Genomic DNA, 19,075 nt, shown 5'->3' with positions numbered 1-19,075 from the left:
CTCCGAGAACTGCTCGGTCTGACTTTGAGGTGAATTTGCTGGGACACCCACTCCTGGGAAGACTGGCAATTGTCTTGAATGTTTTCCTCTTGTGAATAATCTTTCTCACTGCAGAATGATGGACTTCATATTGTTTGGAAATGGCCTGATAACACTTCCCAGATTTCAGAGCAGCAACAATTGCTTCTTTAAGATTATTGCTGATCTCTTTCCTCTTTGGTATTGTGTTAACACACCTGAATGCTCCAGACCAGAAAACTGCAAAAACATCAGCTTTTATAGAGGCGCTCATACTGCTTACCTTCTTAATTCCTATGGCAGCTGTAAGGGTGTACTTAATTTTTCACACTGTTTTTCACTGTTTTTGGCTTAGTTTTTGCTGAATGAATAATGACATAATGTAATATGCCATGTTTTGCAGTTCAGCTGAGGTTGTATCTACCTACTTTTAAGACCTGCTAAGGAGCAGATGATTTTTAGTATGTCCTGATAACAGAGGTGGGAAGTAATGAAGTACAAATACTTCGTTACTGTACTTAAGTAGATTTTTCAGGTATCTGTACTTTACTTGAGTATTTATTTTGACTACTTTTTACTTTTACTCCCTACATTTTTTTCCACAAGTATCTGTACTTTCTACTTCTTACATTTTCAAAACAGACTCATTACTTTAGGTTTAACACGTCTGAGAAAAGTTTGCATTTCCATCAAACATCAAACAATCTGAGCCCAAATGGAGGAATAATAACATATAAGAGACAACCATCACCTCAACAAATATCAGCAAACACACAAAGTGTGTGCAGTTTGTCACACAGTGTGTCTGCTAGCTAAAAGAAGAGCTGCTGTATTTCAGGGAGAGCAAAGTGAGAGAGAAGAGGACAGGAGAGGAAGAAGAGAGGTTAGATTTAAAGGCAAGGACTGCAAAACAAACTGAGGTATGCTAACTTTTAATGATAAATTTCTATATCAGTACGGATACTGGAGATACAGCCATATAACTGTTTCAACAAGGAACTGTGTGATTATTCTCTTGATGCAGTTAGGAAACGGAGTGGAGCTCTCCACTAAAAACCACAACACACATCCTTCCTGTGTTACCACATTCATGGAGAAATATTAAAGCAAAGGTTAGATCTCTTGTGGTACTTTGCTTGTGAAGCTCAGGCTTGTACTGCAAAAAATTAACTTTTATACTGTATAACATTTTTGGAACAATGCAGGCATCTCCATCCATTGAAGTGAGTGGGGGTGATTGTCTCTGGCAGGGATGCTTTGGGAGAACTACACAGATGCAGTAGGTGTGTCAGCTCATTAACTCTACGAGACAGCAAAGCAGATTTCCCAAACTGCAGCTCCTGGAGTGAGGAAGTACAATAATGTCAATTTTGAAGTCTGCAGTTTTAATTGTTTGAGTGAAAATGAGAGTTCTCCTGCAATATGGTAACTCAAATGGAGGACTGTGATATAAGAGCTACAGCATTCAATTCAATTCAACTCAATTTATTTTTATTTATATAGTGCCAAATCACAACTACAGTCGCCCCAAGGTGCTTTATCTTGTAAGGTAAAGACCTTTCAATAATAGAGCAAATAGTACAGATAAAGAGCCTGTTTCTGTCTGTTCCATTCTAGTCTTGTACACCCATGGCCCACTACTGTTACAAGATGCATGTAGAGGACTGCAGTGTGTGTGTGTGTGTGTGTGTGTGTGTGTGTGCGTGTGTGTGTGTGTGTGTGTGTGTGTGTGTGTGTGTATACTCGCGTGCGCACACATGTCAGCAGCTGTCAGGTGGTAATTCTCCTGACGATAGATTGTCACTAATCAGTGGTGAAGTAAAAATTACATGCCAAAGGAGGGAGGGATCTGCATCCACTGACATTGATCAGTTGATTAATCAGTATCACGCTGGCTATGTAATGAGAGAACGAATCAACTTGAGCAGAGCCAATAGGTCTGACCAGTAAAAACAAACATATCACCCTTTCGTCATCCTACAGTTTGTCTCAATAAAGGTCTGATGGTGATGGATCTGTAGGCAAACACTGCTGCTGATGCTGTACATAATACTGTAGGTCTTCTGTATTTTGAACAGCACTCTCCCTCCTAAATGAAATTCTCAGTACTCCAAAAAATGTAACTTTATTTGCTGACTTAAAAAATTTGTAAAAAGTCAAATACACAAATAGACGTGTTTCTTTTAGGTGAAATGTGTTCCTTCACCCAAACCTTAGTGAAGCTGTTGGGATTGACTGACAGTGGTAGAAGGGCGTGGCAATACAGATCTACCTGTCAATATCTGCCATGTATACCTTTAGAAATGCTCCAAAATAGGTTGAGAGAGAGTAAAAAACCATAATGATCAAAATGATTGTTTACATAACAATGTAGTTCATCTCTTACTGATAGAGAAAACTCTATAAAACAAACAACTCCACAAAGAAGTCCAAAAGAGTAATTAGTTGTTATTTACTAAGAGATCAACCCTTTAAAATCCCCCACTGTTAACTAAAAGACTAAATTAGATGCTGAATTGGACTCTTACAGAGAAAATAGTGTAGGGATTCACCACTGTGCACTGACAGCAGAAAGCAGACAGGAAAGGTAAGAAGCAGATGTGTTTCTATATTTTGATATGTACACATCTCGATTACAAAGTGAGGAACTTTTGCTGCTACTACAGCTGCTCCTAGCACTATAGCTGTAATTTGGGTATCTTAAAAATGGTTTACAGCATATGTGTCTTGAGGGCCTGTGCTATTATGCAATCTCAGTTAATCTTTCTCAACAGGACTGTTTGGGTGTGGTTTGATCACACTTATTTAGCAACTCAGAGAAAATACGCAAAACACTTCAAGCCTATCGACATACATCGAGTGAAATGTTGCAAAGCTCTGATCTGTGAAAATATATGACATTGCCTTTTTCTAACCTCTGCTCACTTTGAAAAAATATATACAAGATTCTTAAGACATCAGTTCTAATTTTGTTCTAATATTCAGCCCATGTAAGACCACGTTGCTCTGCTAAAAAGTTCACTGGGAAAATATGCTCCCTGGCCACTTTGTTACACCTGTTACAACTGCTCATAAATGCAAATATCTAATCAGCTAATCACATGGCAGCAACACAATGCATTTAGGCATGTAAACATAGTCAAGGAAACCTGCTGAAGTTCAAACTGAGGATCAGAATTAAGTGACTTTGAATGTAGCATGGTTGTCCATGCGAGATGAGCTGGTCTGAGTATTTCTGAAACTGCTGATCTACTGGGAATTTCCTGGGCAACCATCTCTAAGGTTTACAGAGAATGATCTGAAAAAACTAAAATAACCAATGAGCAGCAGTTCTTTCGGAGAAAATGCCTAGTTGATGACGGAGGGCAAAGGAGAATAGCCAGACTGCTTTCAGTTGATAGGAAGGCAACAATAACCACTCGTTACAACCAAGGCAGAAGAGCATCTCGGAAATGCACAACACATCAAACCTTGAAGCAGATGGGCTACAGCAGCAGAAGACCAGGTGCCACTCCTATCAGCTAAGAACAGGAAATTGAAGCTCCAATTCACATGGGGTCACCAAAAATGAACAACAAAAATTTGGAAAAATGTTGCCTTGCCTTATCTTTTTCAGTTTCTGCTGTGATGTTTGAGTTGAGTTGAGTTGAGCTGAGCTGAGGTTTTATTGTCATTTCAGATATACACAAGTACATATTGAAACAAAACAATGTTCCTCCAGGGACCAGGGGTGCTACATAGAACAAAAAGTGCAAGACAGATTTAAATACAAGAAAAATATACACTACAATAAATACAGAAAAAAGTTCTTATTCTAAAAAGTAATAAAGTAAGATGACAGTACAATGGACAATCTATATTATTATACATTTAGCAGCATAGATTCTAGCAACAAGGTAACAGAGTAAGTGCAAACTACAATATTGTACAAGGTTGCAGCAGTGCAGTAGTGCAATAAAATAGTAGGGTGCATTAAGTTGTGTGTCAAGAGTCTGTCATGTATGTATGTGTGTATATATGCGTGCGTACGTGTGTGTGTGCATGTCATAGTCCAACATGAATCTGTGTGTGTGTGTGTGCGTGCGTGCGTAAGTCTATAACATATGCATGTGTGTGTATCAGAGCCCATCATGTGTGTGCATGTCAGTCCACCATGTGTGGGTATCAGTCTGTCATATGTGTGTATGTCTGAGTCCATCAGTTCAGGTTGGAGTTCAGCAGCCTGATGGTTTGTGGATTGAAGCTGTTGCACAGTCTGGTTGTGTTTGTGCAGGTACCTCCTCCCAGCTGGCAGGAGAGTAAAAAGTCCATGTGATGTGTGAGATGGGTCGTCCACAATGCTGAGAGCTTTGTGAATGCACCGGTTATTAAAAATGTTCATGAGAGATGGAAGGGAGACCCCAGTGATCTTTTCAGCTGTCCTCACTACATGCTGGAGGGCCTTGCAGTCCAATGTAGTGCAATTCCCAAACCAGACAGTGATGCAGCTACTTGGGATGCTCTTGATGGTTCCTATGTAGAACGTGGTGAGGATGGGAGGTGGCAGGTGAGCTTTCCTCAGTCTTCTCAGAAAGTAGAGATGCTGTTGGGCTTTCTAATTTATATTGATATTTTCTGCCAGGTGAACACTAAGGAATGTGGCGCTCTTGACAATCTCCACACAGGAGCCGTCGATGTTCAGTGGAGAATATGCTGACTCCTTGTTTTCACTGATGAGACCCACCACGGTCGTGTCATTTGCGAACCTTATGATGTAATTAGAGCTGTGCATTGCTGTATAGTCATGAGTCAGTAGTGTAAACAGCAGTGGACTGAGAACGCTGCCCTGTGGAGCTCCAGTGCTCAGTTTGGATGGTTTGGATAGTTGGTATAGTAGGGTCAGAAATTAGCCTAAACAACATGTATAAATCCATCCTGCCTTCTGTCAATGGTTCAAGTTGTTGTTGGTGATGTGATGGTAAGAGGAATTTTTTCTTGGCACACTTTGAGCCCCTTGGTACCAACTGAGCATTGTTTAAATACCTCATCTTACCCGTGAATTGTCGCTGACCATGTCCATCCCTTTATGATCACAGTGTTCCCATCTTCTGGGAACACTGCATCCAGTGATATGGTGGATTATCCTGATTCCAGCAGGATAATCCACCATATCACAAAGCTCAAATCATCTCAAACTGGTTTCCAAACTTGACAATGAGTTCACTGTACTGAAATGACCTCGAAAGTCACCAGACTTCAATCCAATAGAGCATCTTTTAGAGGTGGTGGAACGGGAGATTCACATCATGGATGTGCAGCTGATAAATCCGCAGCAACTGTGTGATGCTGTTGTGTCAATATGGACCAAAGTCTCTGAGGAATGTTTCCATCACCTTGTTGAACCCATGCCATGAAAAAAATTAAGGCAGTTCCAAAGGCAAAAGGAGGTCCAATTCGAGACTTGCACGATGTACCTAATAAAGTGGACAGTCAGTGTAGTTTTTTTTTTTTTTTTAGGGCCTTAAAATAAAGTTTGTTTGTGTTTCTGTTACCAGTTACACTGTTTCATTCTGTTTCATTTGCAAGGGAAAGCCTGTTCCTATGGTGCTGATGAGTTCCTATTTTGGGACAAGAATGCTATCAGATTGGGTGGACACCCTGTCGAGCAGTTTGAAATTCGGGATTTGAGACTGTGCTCTACTTATGATGCTGCACATGCTTAAATAAAAACACTTAATCATACATCTTACCCTCTGTTTGTCACTGTAGATTTCTTCAAGTGGACATAGCTGACTGGGAAAATACCCTGTGGATGGAGGACGGAGCAAAGATGTTATTAGGTGTGACAGGATTACATGTCTAATTCTCCTGCACCATGTGACCAAAAGTATTATGTTACACTTGTGTTATTAGGTAGTCTAACCTAAACCGTGTTGGCTGCAGCAACTAGAAAAAAAGATTTAAAATTTTTTTGCTGGCAATACATTATATGCTGAGGGAAGTGTAATAATTGCTTTACATGTATTTTGACATTTTCTGCTGCGTGCTTACATTTTCTATGCAAAAGAATTTTTTTAAAAAGTGCAGAGACGGGAGGCAGAGCAATGCGCAGGATATCTATTGTGCCTTGACTTAGCAGCGGAAGGGCATGAGAGACTGAGTGGTGCCGGCTGCCACCCTTGCAGTTTATATTTCTTATTCTAATCTACCAGATGTGAAGAATCGGCCACAGTGAGCACAAGTAATTCTCTCAGCTCAGAGAGAGTATGGGGGCGAATGAACGTGGGCAGCGGAGTACATAACAAAATGGAGGGGTGTTAGTAAGAACTGTAAATAGCCGATGAGAGTAGAGAAGGACAGCATGTAGCCACTAACACCTACATTTACCAGGACCGGACAGCATTTGTGCTTTCTTTAAAACAATCCAGCAGCATCACATAACACTTAAGCTTCTGGCACTTCATTTTAAAGCGGAGTGAGACACAACACAACAAAATTACCTTCAGCTTTTATCTTTCTAATAGCATATCTGATATTTTGTTTCTGAAGGCATTGCTTTTATTTTATATATATATATATATATATATATATATATATATATATATATATATATATATATATATATATATATATATATATATATATATATATATATATATATAGTTTCCAAACTGCCGTGCTGTAGTGAACAATAATGCTTACTTCTATGCTCTATGGAAGGCAGATACATGTTAACCATGCAGTATAGTATTAGACTACAGTACTGACCCTCTCAGCTGTGATGGTGCTAACTGTGGCGCATCTATAGTCTTTTCCTATTGAGCACATTGCAGAGGATTTATCTTAATAGTAACACAGCATTAACAGACTCTAAACAGAGAACTAAGACTTTTAGATTCAGTCTCTCCATCTTGCCTTTCATCTGAACTTTCTCTCTTCCCACACTTTTCCTGCAGCAAACACTAAAGAAAGCATTTTCTCTTATGGATTAGAATTAAACAATGATTTTACTTTTTGAAAATAGCTTGTTTTGGTAAAATGGGGTTAATAATTGCACCATCTGCTGGTTGAAAGGAAAAGACAATTTGAATCTTTCACAGAATTCTGCTCATGAAGGCCAGAAGCAGCGCATATTTTAGTGCCATATTTAAAAGCACCGGCATACGATGCACACGGAACATATTTTTAATGAACTTTTTCTTTTCTTGTTATGATGTGTTCTTTTATTTGTGAATAAAATGTTGAGGATAACACAACATTTCATAATTCTGCATCACAAAGTCAGAACATCTTGATTAAAATGTGTCTTGAAAGCACCTCTGGAAAATGCAGGTCAGGAAACTTCTATTTCTGTCTAATCAAAGCTCTACTCAATAAGTTAATCAGCCATTAAGGTCTTTGTTGTCTAGGTTATTTCTGGTGGCGCACATCTCTCACATCACATTATCATTCACAAAAATTATGAAGGCTTTGAGAAAAGTATGGAGATCACATTATATTGCATGGCAGCCATTTTTATAGATGCGTTGCTGACACTTGATTTCCCTGATAAAATCTTAACTTTACTAGTTTGCAGTCTTAGTATATAGCTCATTATAGGCTTCATTTACAACTCACATCAACTCTTATCCAACATTGTCTTATTTGTCTTTGTGTGCAGATTTGGGTCTTACAATTTCAAGATGGCAATCAACACAATGCCACACTAGTAATTTGTGTAAGATGCTCTAATTACCTTGATAGAAGGCTTCTTGGTGGAAAAGCCTCTGTACCAACCTAAAGAAAAAGCAAAGTGTACATGAGAAAGGTTAACCTCACAAAAAGAAAGACTCCATTCTGCTGGAGGACATAATAAATTGTTGTGAAAACTTTACAAGTGAAATTTTAATGCAGGAACTAGATGTTTTAAATCAGACTGCAACACTGTGCTGTGATGGCATTGATATGATCACAATAGCTAAAATATATCCTTAATAAAAAAAAGCTACTTTTGGCCGTTCCTTCATTCATACAAGTGGTCACCATAGCAGGCAGCTCCACATATGTGATTTGGCAGATTTTTACTCTGGATACCCCTCCTGACACAATCATAAAGGGATTTGCGTCTCCTTCTAGGATCAAACCAGGAATCTTTTACTTGTTAGGTAAAATGTGTAAATCACTACACTAAAATATATCCTTAATACAGTAATTAAATCATGTTTATTTGTTAATTATGAGAGAAAACCACATGGTTTTCATCTGTGAATGCTGTAACTTAAGTTTGTCCACCTAAACTAAGCACTGTTGTTGCAGCGTAATTAATGTATTAATGTTTTAGCAAGGCTAGCCAGTCTGATGTCTGATACATAAGTTTAGTAGCATTGTATTCAAAATTTGATGCCTGCAGCATGTTTCAGAAAGGTTGAGACAGGGCCTGTTTACCAGTGTGTTGCATCACATCTTCCTTCAACAGTCTGTGAACTATTGGGAACCAAGGAGAACAATTACTATAGCATTCAAAACTTTTTTTTTTCTGCTGCCCAACAGTTTGCAGCCTTTTCTGTTGATTTGTTTTTAAGTTCATAATGTGCGCTTTTCATTTTACCGCAAAGGGATTTCTCCAGATTCATTGAATCTGTAATAAGAATATTGATTTGATATGGTTTTGACAATTGGCATTTGTTATCTTTGTATAATTTTCAAATAAAATCAGAGTTTTAATGGTTTGCAAGTCATTCTGCTCAAGTGCCAAGGTGTCTTAAAATTTTAAGCAGAATACTAATTTCTTTTTGCCGTTAACCCTTTATAGGGTGCTCACTGAAATAGCTGAAAATTCAAAATTTCAACTCCAGAGCGTTATTAGAGGGTATTACAAGATTTTTTTTTTAATTTTTTTCACTTTTGCACCTTTTTCAGATTCATTGTTTTGTGGCAAATCAAGCTACCACATCTGGTTCATCACCTGATAAAAAGTTAAGACTGCACCAAGTGCATGACTCAAAGAAAAGCAACATGAAACATTTTACTTAGTGCTTCAGCGATATTATAAGTTCTATTTGAAAAGTGCACCCCTTTATAGGAAGCAGGAAATCTTTCTGGAACTCAGCAACTTCTTATAAAGAGACTGATAAAAATGTGCTTCACAACATTTCCACATAATTAGTACCAGCATACATAACTGTTAGTAAGAAGCTTCTTTGAAATGCATTGTTAAATGGTGAATTTGTACAGTGAAATATAGGTTTGACAGACAGGAATAAACTTACATAGAAACTTTTATTTAATTTGGTAAAAAAGTAGTGACATTTAAATAGTAAGTATTTTAACACTATAACGCATACCTGATACAGTTGAACTACCTAAAACAGCCCTGGGTGAAAATGACTTTTGCCATAAGAGGTTGAAGAAGTGTTTTTACCCACAAGCCATCTGTCTGCTCAACTCTGAGCCCTAACTGGACTATTATTGCACTTTGTAAATATTATAATATTCTATAATTCCATGTAAAACTGTGCATAGTGTATAGTATATAGAGTATAGTGTATAGTGTGAATTACTTGTTTTTATTTTTATTCTTCTTATTTATATGTGTGTGTATATATGGTTGCAGGTACAAAATACATTTCACTGTGCATTGTACTGTGTATAACTGTGCATGTGACAAATAAACACTATCTTAATCTAATCTTAAAAGAGATCAGACTGATTTTACCTTCACTCTTTTCCAGAATCTGTACAGTTTCCCCAATCTCCAGGACCAACGCCTGACATATTGCTGACCGGAAGTTGCAGATCACTGTGCAGAAAAAAAAATTAAGCAAACGATGAAAAAAACATTTACCCATGCACCACTTTTTATCTAAATTCTGTTTGTCAACAAAAGCCACATCACCAATTAAGCTATATGCTTGCTTTCATCTTTGTGGCCTCTGATTGAGCAGGGAGCATCCCTCTTCACTGTCATATCTTCACTCAGCATGAGTTTTGAGGTTGTATCGGGGTAGTTACTGCATCCTTTTAATAAGCTGTTTAATGCAAACATCTAAACACAGTGTCACACAGGATGCACTGCCTAGCGAACTGTAAACAAGCTCCCACCCCGAAGTAGGTAGTCATTTTAATAAGCAATTAATTCATGAACGACCTGATTTTTTTTCCTAATGTTAAGTTAATTGAACTATCTCCCTAAATAGACCCCACACAAACTGTTAAATACTATAGCTAAATGGTGATTTATCACAAGTTGTTATTAGCATAAATCTTGAATGCCACCTGCTTTTGCACCACCAGCCACAGTCACAGCCACTGACTCAAACACTGATGACATGATTATTCTTTGGGGAACAGACGCCACAGTTAAGGCCTTAAAAACTGCATCACCTCTGGAGCTGGTTTTTATCTCTGCAGCACTGCAGCTCGGCAACACGAGCCACGAAACAAACAGTATACAAGCCCCAGTAAAGACAAACTTGTTTAATAATGACAGCACTCCACTGATGATTTTAAAAACCTACAAATGGTGGCCCTTCAAGGAGAGTTTGGCGTGAATCATTATGCTAATGAACTAGCCAGGGGACCCAGTGAGGGGGAGTAAAGGAAGGAGGGGCTTGAGCTCGGCTCCGTTGCCTGTACGAGGATAGCGAGTGCTCAGTTCCTGTGCTCGGGTAACTATGGCAACAGATCATCACAAACTGGAGGGCTTTCTTCACTGTAACTGCTGCAGGATTAGGGCATTTTAAAATGGCAAGCTTATGGATGTTGCATTGCACTAGATGTATTAGGAAGAGAGATGGGCAAACTCAAAGAGCATCCTTGTCACCTTTTTCACTCTGCCTCCAGCCAGGGCTAAGTATTTCCTATTTCAGAGTCCTATTCTTTAATGGACTCAATTTCATTTGAATTGCAAAACCTGCACTCACATCATTTGAAAACTCTTCAGCAGAGGCCACGTCAGAACAAGATGAGATTGTCATGTTTTAGAGAGCTGGGCACACAACGCAGGCTCATATTTTCAAAGTCCTCCCTCACAAAACCTCCAAGCTGTGTAAACACGCAGAAACACACTCGTTTCATTGTGCCTAAGAGCTGCAGAGCATTAGCATATCTGCAAAACATAACCAACAAAATTCAGCTTCAGACTTCGACATGTTGAACGTAGGATGTTGGAAGGAATGACGGGACAGGGAGTAGAAAATGTTGGCAAAGGAAAACATTTTCTACTCAACAACAGTATATCAGTCCAGACTGTCCCTCTATTTAGTTGAATTCATGATCCACACAGCATCTGAGGGCTGCTATTGTGTAACCAGTAAATCACTGGAAGGAATTATGGGGATTGAGCACAGCAGGAGAGTCCTGCTGTCTGCTAACTTACATTGTTCCATGTATGACACAAATACATGTCAATTCTTCTGTACGTACCTTGGCTTAATTTATCTATCAACTAATAAAACATGTTTTTGAAAGTTGGGATTGGGATGCTTGCCAGCTTCTTAAAGTCAGTCATATACTTCTTCCACTCCTCCACTGGGCTTTTATCTGTAAAGAAAAAAAGCTATTTTTTCATCTTTTGGCTGGTCTCACTTAGTAAAATTGGTCAAATGCCAGAGTGTATTTCAAAAAAATTACAGCATGAAATAAAAGTGAAAAATAAATGGAAAGACACTACCATTCAGACACTATGGAGCCCGCTCAGTCTTGGGCACTAGCTTGTCAGAACTTATATCGCCCAATAACACATCACAGAGTGACAAAGGGCTGTGAAAAAGTGTTTGGCCCCTTCCTGATTTCTTTATTTACATATTTTTCTCACACTTAAATGTTTCAGATCATCAAACAAATTTTAATATTAGACAAAGATATCCCGAGTAAATGCAAAATGCGGTTTTTAAATGATGAATTCATTTATTAAGGGAGAAAAGTTATCCAAACCTACCTGGCCCTGTGTAAACCCCCCCACCCCACCCCCCCCCCACCCCCCCACCCCCACACACACACCTTTGTTAAATCATGAATTAACTGTGAATAACCACAATTTTTTGGAAATCTGAGTTCAGTCACACTCAGGCCTGTTTACTGCCAGACCTGCTGAATCAAGAAATTGCTTAAATAGTCTGTTTGACAAAGCAGGCAGAAAGAGCTCATAAAGCAACATATCATGCCTTGATCTAAAGAAACAGCTGAGAAACAAAGTCATCTTTCAGTCTGGAAAGGGGTACAAAGTCACTTCTCAGGCTGTGGGAGTCCACAAACCACAGTGACAGCCACCATCCATAAATGAAAAAAAACTTGGAAGAGTGGTGAACCTTCCCAGGAGTGGCCGGCCTACCAAAGTTACTCCAAGAGCACATCAACGACTCATCCACAAAAGAACCCAGAACAACATCTAAAGAACTGCAGGCCTCACTTCTCTCAATCAGAGTTCATGATTCAACAATAAGAAAGAGCAAAAATGGGAGAGAGAGTTCCAAGGTGAACTCACTGCTGACCAAAAAGAACACAAAGACTTGTCTCACATTTGCCAAAAAAGATTTGATGATCCCCAAGACTTTTGGGGAAATATTCTTTGGACTGGTGAGACAAAAGCTGAACTCTTTAGAAAGTTTAAGTCCCGCTAAATCTGGCATAAAACAAACACAGCATTTCATAGAAAAACATCATACCAACAGTCAAACATGGTGGTAGTGTGACACACAGGACAATGATCGGAAACACACTAGCAAGTCCACCTCTGAATGGCTCAGAAAAAACAGTAATAATAAAATGACAAATAAATAAAGGTTTTGGCGTGGCCTCGTCAAAGTCTGGGCTTAAATCAGATTGAGGTGCTTTGGCCTGACCTTAAACAGGCAATTCATACTTGAAAAACCTTCAATTGTGGCTGAATTAAAACAATTCTGCAAAGAAGAGTGTGCCAAAATTCCTCCACAGTGATGTGAAAGACTCATTGTCAGTTATCACAAATGCTTGATTGCAGTTCTTGCTGCCGAGGGTGGCACAACCAGTTATTAGGTTAAGGGAGCAATTATTTTTTCCACATAGGGCCAGGTAGTTTGGGATAACTTTTTCCCCTTAATAAATGAAATCATCATATAAAAACTGCATCTTGTATTTACTTGGGTTATCTTTGTCTAATATTAAAATTACTTTAATTATAAGAAACAAGTAAGTGAGACAAATATTCAAAAAAAAAAAAAAAAAAAGAAAACAAAATCAGGAATTGGGCAAATACCTTTTCACAGCACCGTATGGTGTTTCCCAACCTCAAGAGAACATGATGACTTTGCCTTCTTTAAAAATTTGGTTGTGATTTTCAGTTGCATGTAAAGCTGAGTGAAAGTGCAAAAATAAAAACAAAAAACAAAACATTTCATAAATTATTTATAATCAGCAGCAAATCAATGAAAAATGAGCTCATGGTTTTATCATTCTTTCAGAAACTGTAAATACAGCAATTTTCTGAAATGATAAACTCAATCTAAGGTAGAAAGATAACCATGCAGACCCGTTAGTAAGAATAGATGCTTACTGTATTGCATCAACAGGGAAAACATAAACTCAAAGTGGCAAAGCTTTTAAGAAGCCAGTTTTCTGTGCTGCCACAGAGAAAGAAGACAAGCTGCAGATGAGTTTCTATGACAGCACCTAGACTCCAACACAAACACCTCATGTGTGACAAAAGAGGTACTATCCTTGGGTTATTTCATGCAAAATATTCCAATGTTAAAGCAGCAAGGTGACCACATCATGCTGGTCACCTACTATAGAGAATCACACAGGGAAAGCAGACTCAAATTGGAGATAAAATGGAGCTCAATTGCAAAATATGAATCACGTATGCAGCCATCGTGAGAATCGTGAGAATCCGTCACACTTTTCCTCAGTTGGGCCTTTACTTTCTAACTCACTGCTTCTCACCAGCAGTACTGCCACCAATGGTGTGTAGGAAAAAGGCTAATATAACCAGAGAATGTGGGAACAGACTCAGTGTGATTTCTGAAATAGTAAGCCAACTGTATGAGTGAACACCAAAATCCCTGTTGGCTGAATCCTGTAGTGATGCAGCGTAAAAAGGCCTTTCAAGCAACAATTGCAGACAAATGTGGCAATTGAGAACCCCGGCCTCTAAAACCTCCACATCTCCACAGTGTTAAACGAGAGAATTATAGCACCACAAACATTGTGCCCATGTCATGTTTTTTGTCATGTATCACATTTGCATAAGATTAGCAAAGAGCAATAGTAATTAAGAGGTATAAACCCAGGTTAACAGGATTAAGTGGTTTAATGCAAACATATGTAACTCTTGCCGAGTTAGATATTGTAATAATTCATTGTAATAATATACTGGGTATGTGTACAGAGGCTAAAAGAACAATTTTCCACTGAATCGGAAAGCGGATGAAGGTTAAAACATTTTGGGAAAAGGTCAGAATAAATCCCACCAAAACCCAAATCCATTTCTACTTGGTTTGTAGAAGAGCTGATTTATAATAAAAAAATTTTAAACATTAATGGACCCCATAGTTTTTAAATAGCTAACATCAAATCACATTGTTTTTTAGAGAAAAAACATCATAAACCAAAATCCACAAATGATGTCAAACCTTTCACTAGACAGAAAAACATATCCTGAAAAACAAACAAGGGGGGTTTAAATATGTGTAAGATTTGGATCTTGCAGCAAGTCAATCAGAAGAGTTTTTGTGCTTTTTGAACTGATGAAAAGATTTTTATTGTGTGCAATTGTGCACATTGTTTCCAGGAATATGGATGTGTGTGGAATGTATTACTTTCCTCAATGCTGTTGTTTGTTTGTCTGTTTGTGTTAAAAATGTGATAAACTGTACTGCTCTCAGTGATATTACTAGCTGAGATGACAGCAAAAAAAATATTTTACTCCATACTCTTATGGAACATCAGTCTATTGCATGTTTGTTTAAGTCTCATCTTTGACCTGTTTTCCTTGTCTAGCCTTCACTTTCCTGCTACTCCTGAGACATGTCTATTCTATAGCTCTGAAATAAAATCAATTTTCCCTTTGTACAACAGATGAAGGAGATGCTTGTATTGCTTCCAGTGTAAACACTGACTGTTCCTGTCATGTCCTGAAAAATGTTTCATCGTTATATGTAATACAGTGAAGTTTTAAATAGAGCCATATGCCCTTGCTTTAGAATTAGTGATAAACAAATACAGCACCTAACTGTACAATGGCCCACAGGGGAGAAATATTCTGCAGAGAAGGTGGTAATGCCATCAAAAATCTGCCAGTACAACAGTAAACACTATTATGGATTATAAATTGTCTGCTGTATTTTCCAACAGCTGAATGCTAATGGCACCACTGTACTGAGAATTGTTTTATCAAAGAGGACACTGCGCCCCTCTAACCCACAGCAAAAGGATGAACTTATTTGCATGGTTTCCTTTTTCCTTTTAGTTCCAGTGAGCCATAACTAGTACAACTGAAGCTGAAATGCTTAGTGAGTGCATCCTTTAACCATTCCAGTAATACAAAGTGAGTATGCACACTATGAAGGTCCTGCTTTCCTGGATTGAACAGTCCTGTCCCAGATCTCTGGTAAGTTAAAAATTACACAATGGTCTTTGGGCTTCGCCCACTGAGTCATGGAGTTCAGCACGACTTGAATGCACACTCACTTGCTGAGACACATTACTGCACTGAAGTCTTGCCAACCAAGCAATTTCTGCCACAGAGGCAGAGGAGCATTTCACTATATCTGCTTCCAAATTAGTGTCCCAGAAATCTAGTCATGCCACCCAACTGCAGGAGTGTGTGTAACTTTTAAACATCTGTGTACATGACTGTCACACAATTAATAATATCTATTTTTATTGCACTACTGTGGAAGTTAGTATAGGGACAAGAAACAAAAGGTACTAATGAACAAGCTGATCTGGAGGCCGTAATAAAACCAAGAAACACTTGCTGAAATGATGCTCGGAAAGCTTTCCTCTGCAAACAGGGTTAAAACCATGGATGAAACTGGAGAAATGCTACTTAGGGCAAATCTCTGTAATCCCACTGTCAGCTGAACATTAGCTCTATCTTTTGTTCTGTCATGAAAACATTTGATCCTAGAGTTGTCTATTTCAGATGATGGCCTAGACTGCTTGATTATTTGGTGCTGTGGTCGTTTGTGTCTGAGCCACGTCCATTTAACCACAGATGAAGGCATCTGATTCATTTCTGTCTCTTGTGGGCAGGTACTGACTAGCAGTCAGAGTGCTTTCCAATGAAAGTGTAAAGAAATATTGCGGCCTATATGAGAAAAATCCATCAGTGACTCATCTGCACACAAGAAAAAGAAAAGATTTCAGCTTGCTGGAAGAAAACATTTCAAGAAGACTAATTTTAGGATAGTGAATTAACAGTAATAATTTAAATATTCTGTTATTATGTTAAATATTTATAATTCCCAACCTCAAAACTGTCTCATATTTTAATGGCATAATGAGTTATATTTTAGCTTCTTTTGACAAACTGCAACCTAATTACTATCTGAAAAACAAGGCAAGTAATTATTGGATTAACAGTGTATTAGAATATTCCACACTAGTGATTATAACGTAAGAGTGAAGAACACCAACAGATATAGAACCTAAAATTTATGGCATCAACACAAACAATGCATAGGCCGGGATTCAAAGAAAGCTATTAACGTTTTATGAGGTGGTCTTCAGCTGCTTCTTTTTAGATGGAGCCTGTTAAGATAACGCAACAGAAAAAGAAAGCCCTGGTTGGCTGATGACAGACTACAGCTCACACAGTTTCATATCTACATTGTAATATGGGTAATATGAGAGAATTTACAGTCAATGACATAATAAGAGAAGAAGATAGGGGGAAAATGCAAAATGGTGCCACTAATGACATAGATGAGGCAAGAGAAGAACTGATAGCACGCTTTGGGGCTGTATTGCCATTTATCGGAACAGTTCAGCATTGTGGGCTTCATCTGCAATGATGCCGGTAAATATTGAACCTCACGAGCCAACATGTTATCTGAGGCAAAGGGGGATAGCAACCGGAGTGATTTGTTCAGCCTTTACAAGGTACAGTGTGTACTGAGTAGGTACAGAGCGGCTCTGCTTCCCCGCATTTAAGAACTGTGGACAGCGTCATCTCCAGATTTCAGCACCACGGACAGCACCAGGTCACTCCGCACTGACGGAGGGTGCGCCGAACTGTTGCTTCTCCTAACACAAAACTACCCTCTCCTCCGCCTGTAACACCCCACCACTACCACCAACACACACACACACACACACACACACACACACACACACACACACACACACACACACACACACACACACACGATTGTGCTTGGAAAAGTACTGCAGTGATTCTGCAATGGACGAAAGGCTGGAAGAACATAGGAGCGATTAAATGCAATCTGTTTTCAGTGCAGCCGCTGGAAGTAGCGACGTTATGGGGGGCTGCCATTGGGGCTTTCCGCCTGAAAGCATCATGACCATGCCTCCAAAGAAAGTGTATATGTGTGGGCGTGTGTGTGTGTGTGTGTGTGTGTGTGTGTGTGTGTGTGTGTGTGTGTGTGTGTGTGTGTGTGTGTGTGTGTGTGTGTGTGTGTGGCGCGCGCGGGGGGGGTTCATGTCCGAGTCAGCACGAGTAGCCTTGCTAGTATAAGAACCAGCAGAGCATCTGGACATGACTCATTCCCCTAATGAAACCCTCTATAGTGTAATCTCGCTATAGACGCTTCCACTGCGGGACTCAACAGTCCATTTATAAACACCTTGCGGTATCTTATGACGGCATCTTTTTCCTCCCTTGGTAATTAAACTATGTACTTTTTTCATGAAATGTTACGAGCCCAGAACGCTGCCCTCGCATTAAGACACTTGGAATCTCGAGGTCAAAGTACACACACACACACACACACACACACACCACACACACACACACACACACACACAAAGAGAGAGAGCGAGAGCGAGAGAGAACAAATAAAAAGAGTGGTACTTTGCAGTCCTTGTCGATGCGGCAGCATGTCAGTTTTTTTTTTTTTTTTGTCTACAGGTAGACTTCAGCTTCACTCCAGCCTGCACCTGTTGGAGGAACGCAGTCACGATGCCCCCTCGTGGTTTCAATACGAATTGCGTCCCCCACCCCCCCACCCCACATTACACACGCTCAGAAGGAGAAAAGGCTAAAACGCTACATTGACGCATTTTTTGTTTTTTTAATAAAACCCTCAAACTAAAGAGTAGGAACGCATTTAACGCACCACATGCAGCTGTGTATAGACCTTGATGGCATCTTTAAGGTGGTTGGTTGTAGGCTGTATCATCCCACGCAATTTCCCCTTCTATGCAGTGTCCATGTATATCAGCCATTATAAGTGTATGTGTTTTTCATTTGGTGTAATGGGCTTCATAACAGAAAAAAATAATTAGGTTGCAAAGCCAATGCGGGATTTCGAAGAAGAAAATTGGGTGTTTTCGCTTGCAAAAAAATAAATAAATAAAATAAAAAACTGACATCGCAAGGCTGTATAAATAAAGTCAAGTTAAAAAAAACTAGAAACCAAACGTCGTTAATTAGCAATAAAAGGTACTGTTGACTTACCAACTCCGATCTTCTCCTCTTCAGTAGGTATCCACATATTTGGTTATTTTCCCCTCGGAAGAGCAAGCCACATTATGTCGATATCGTGAGATGATGCTGCTAAAAATGAAAGCTGAAGGCTACAAATTATCCTGGCTGCTCATACATGCGACTACATGTCTCGACCGGAATCAGTGTCCTGACGTTTGTGTGTGCAAGGGGGGAAGAAGGACCCTGAAAGCCTCGATATCTCAGCTCTATTATGTCCCGGCGTTTGTCTCTAGTCTGATGCAGTCTCGGTGTCCACCTAATGTAACGCGCACACGCGCGAATGTACGCACGCGCACGCGGTGAGCGGGATTCTGTTCTCCACAAAAGATTTTTTTTTTTTTATTGCAGCCGCATTTCAAGTGGAACGGAGAGATTCATTTTCCTCGAAGCTTATTTATTTAATTTCTCTGTGCTTCTCTTCTTTCCTCGTGTTTCATCCGCTCAAGTCTG

General features: G+C 39.2%; 1 protein-coding gene across 3 annotated transcripts in view; it reads right to left on the bottom strand.

The window, feature by feature from the left end:
* The window catches only part of LOC115783130 (dedicator of cytokinesis protein 3-like), a 57,482-nt gene extending 38,850 nt beyond the window's left edge, over positions 1-18,632 (bottom strand). For all 3 annotated transcript variants that reach the window (XM_030733796.1, XM_030733798.1, XM_030733797.1), the window contains exons 1-4: positions 18,596-18,632; positions 9,692-9,775; positions 7,733-7,773; positions 5,748-5,803 (exon numbers count right to left, since the gene is read on the bottom strand). In XM_030733796.1, coding sequence (XP_030589656.1) covers positions 5,748-5,803; positions 7,733-7,773; positions 9,692-9,775; positions 18,596-18,632 — 218 coding nt within the window. The remainder of the gene's footprint in view (positions 1-5,747; positions 5,804-7,732; positions 7,774-9,691; positions 9,776-18,595) is intronic.
* Positions 18,633-19,075: the final 443 nt, after the last annotated feature.

Source organism: Archocentrus centrarchus, chromosome 7 (genome assembly GCF_007364275.1).
Source record: "Archocentrus centrarchus isolate MPI-CPG fArcCen1 chromosome 7, fArcCen1, whole genome shotgun sequence".
Classification (NCBI taxonomy): Eukaryota; Metazoa; Chordata; class Actinopteri; order Cichliformes; family Cichlidae; genus Archocentrus; species Archocentrus centrarchus.
This window is presented reverse-complemented; position numbering and strand designations above follow the sequence as displayed.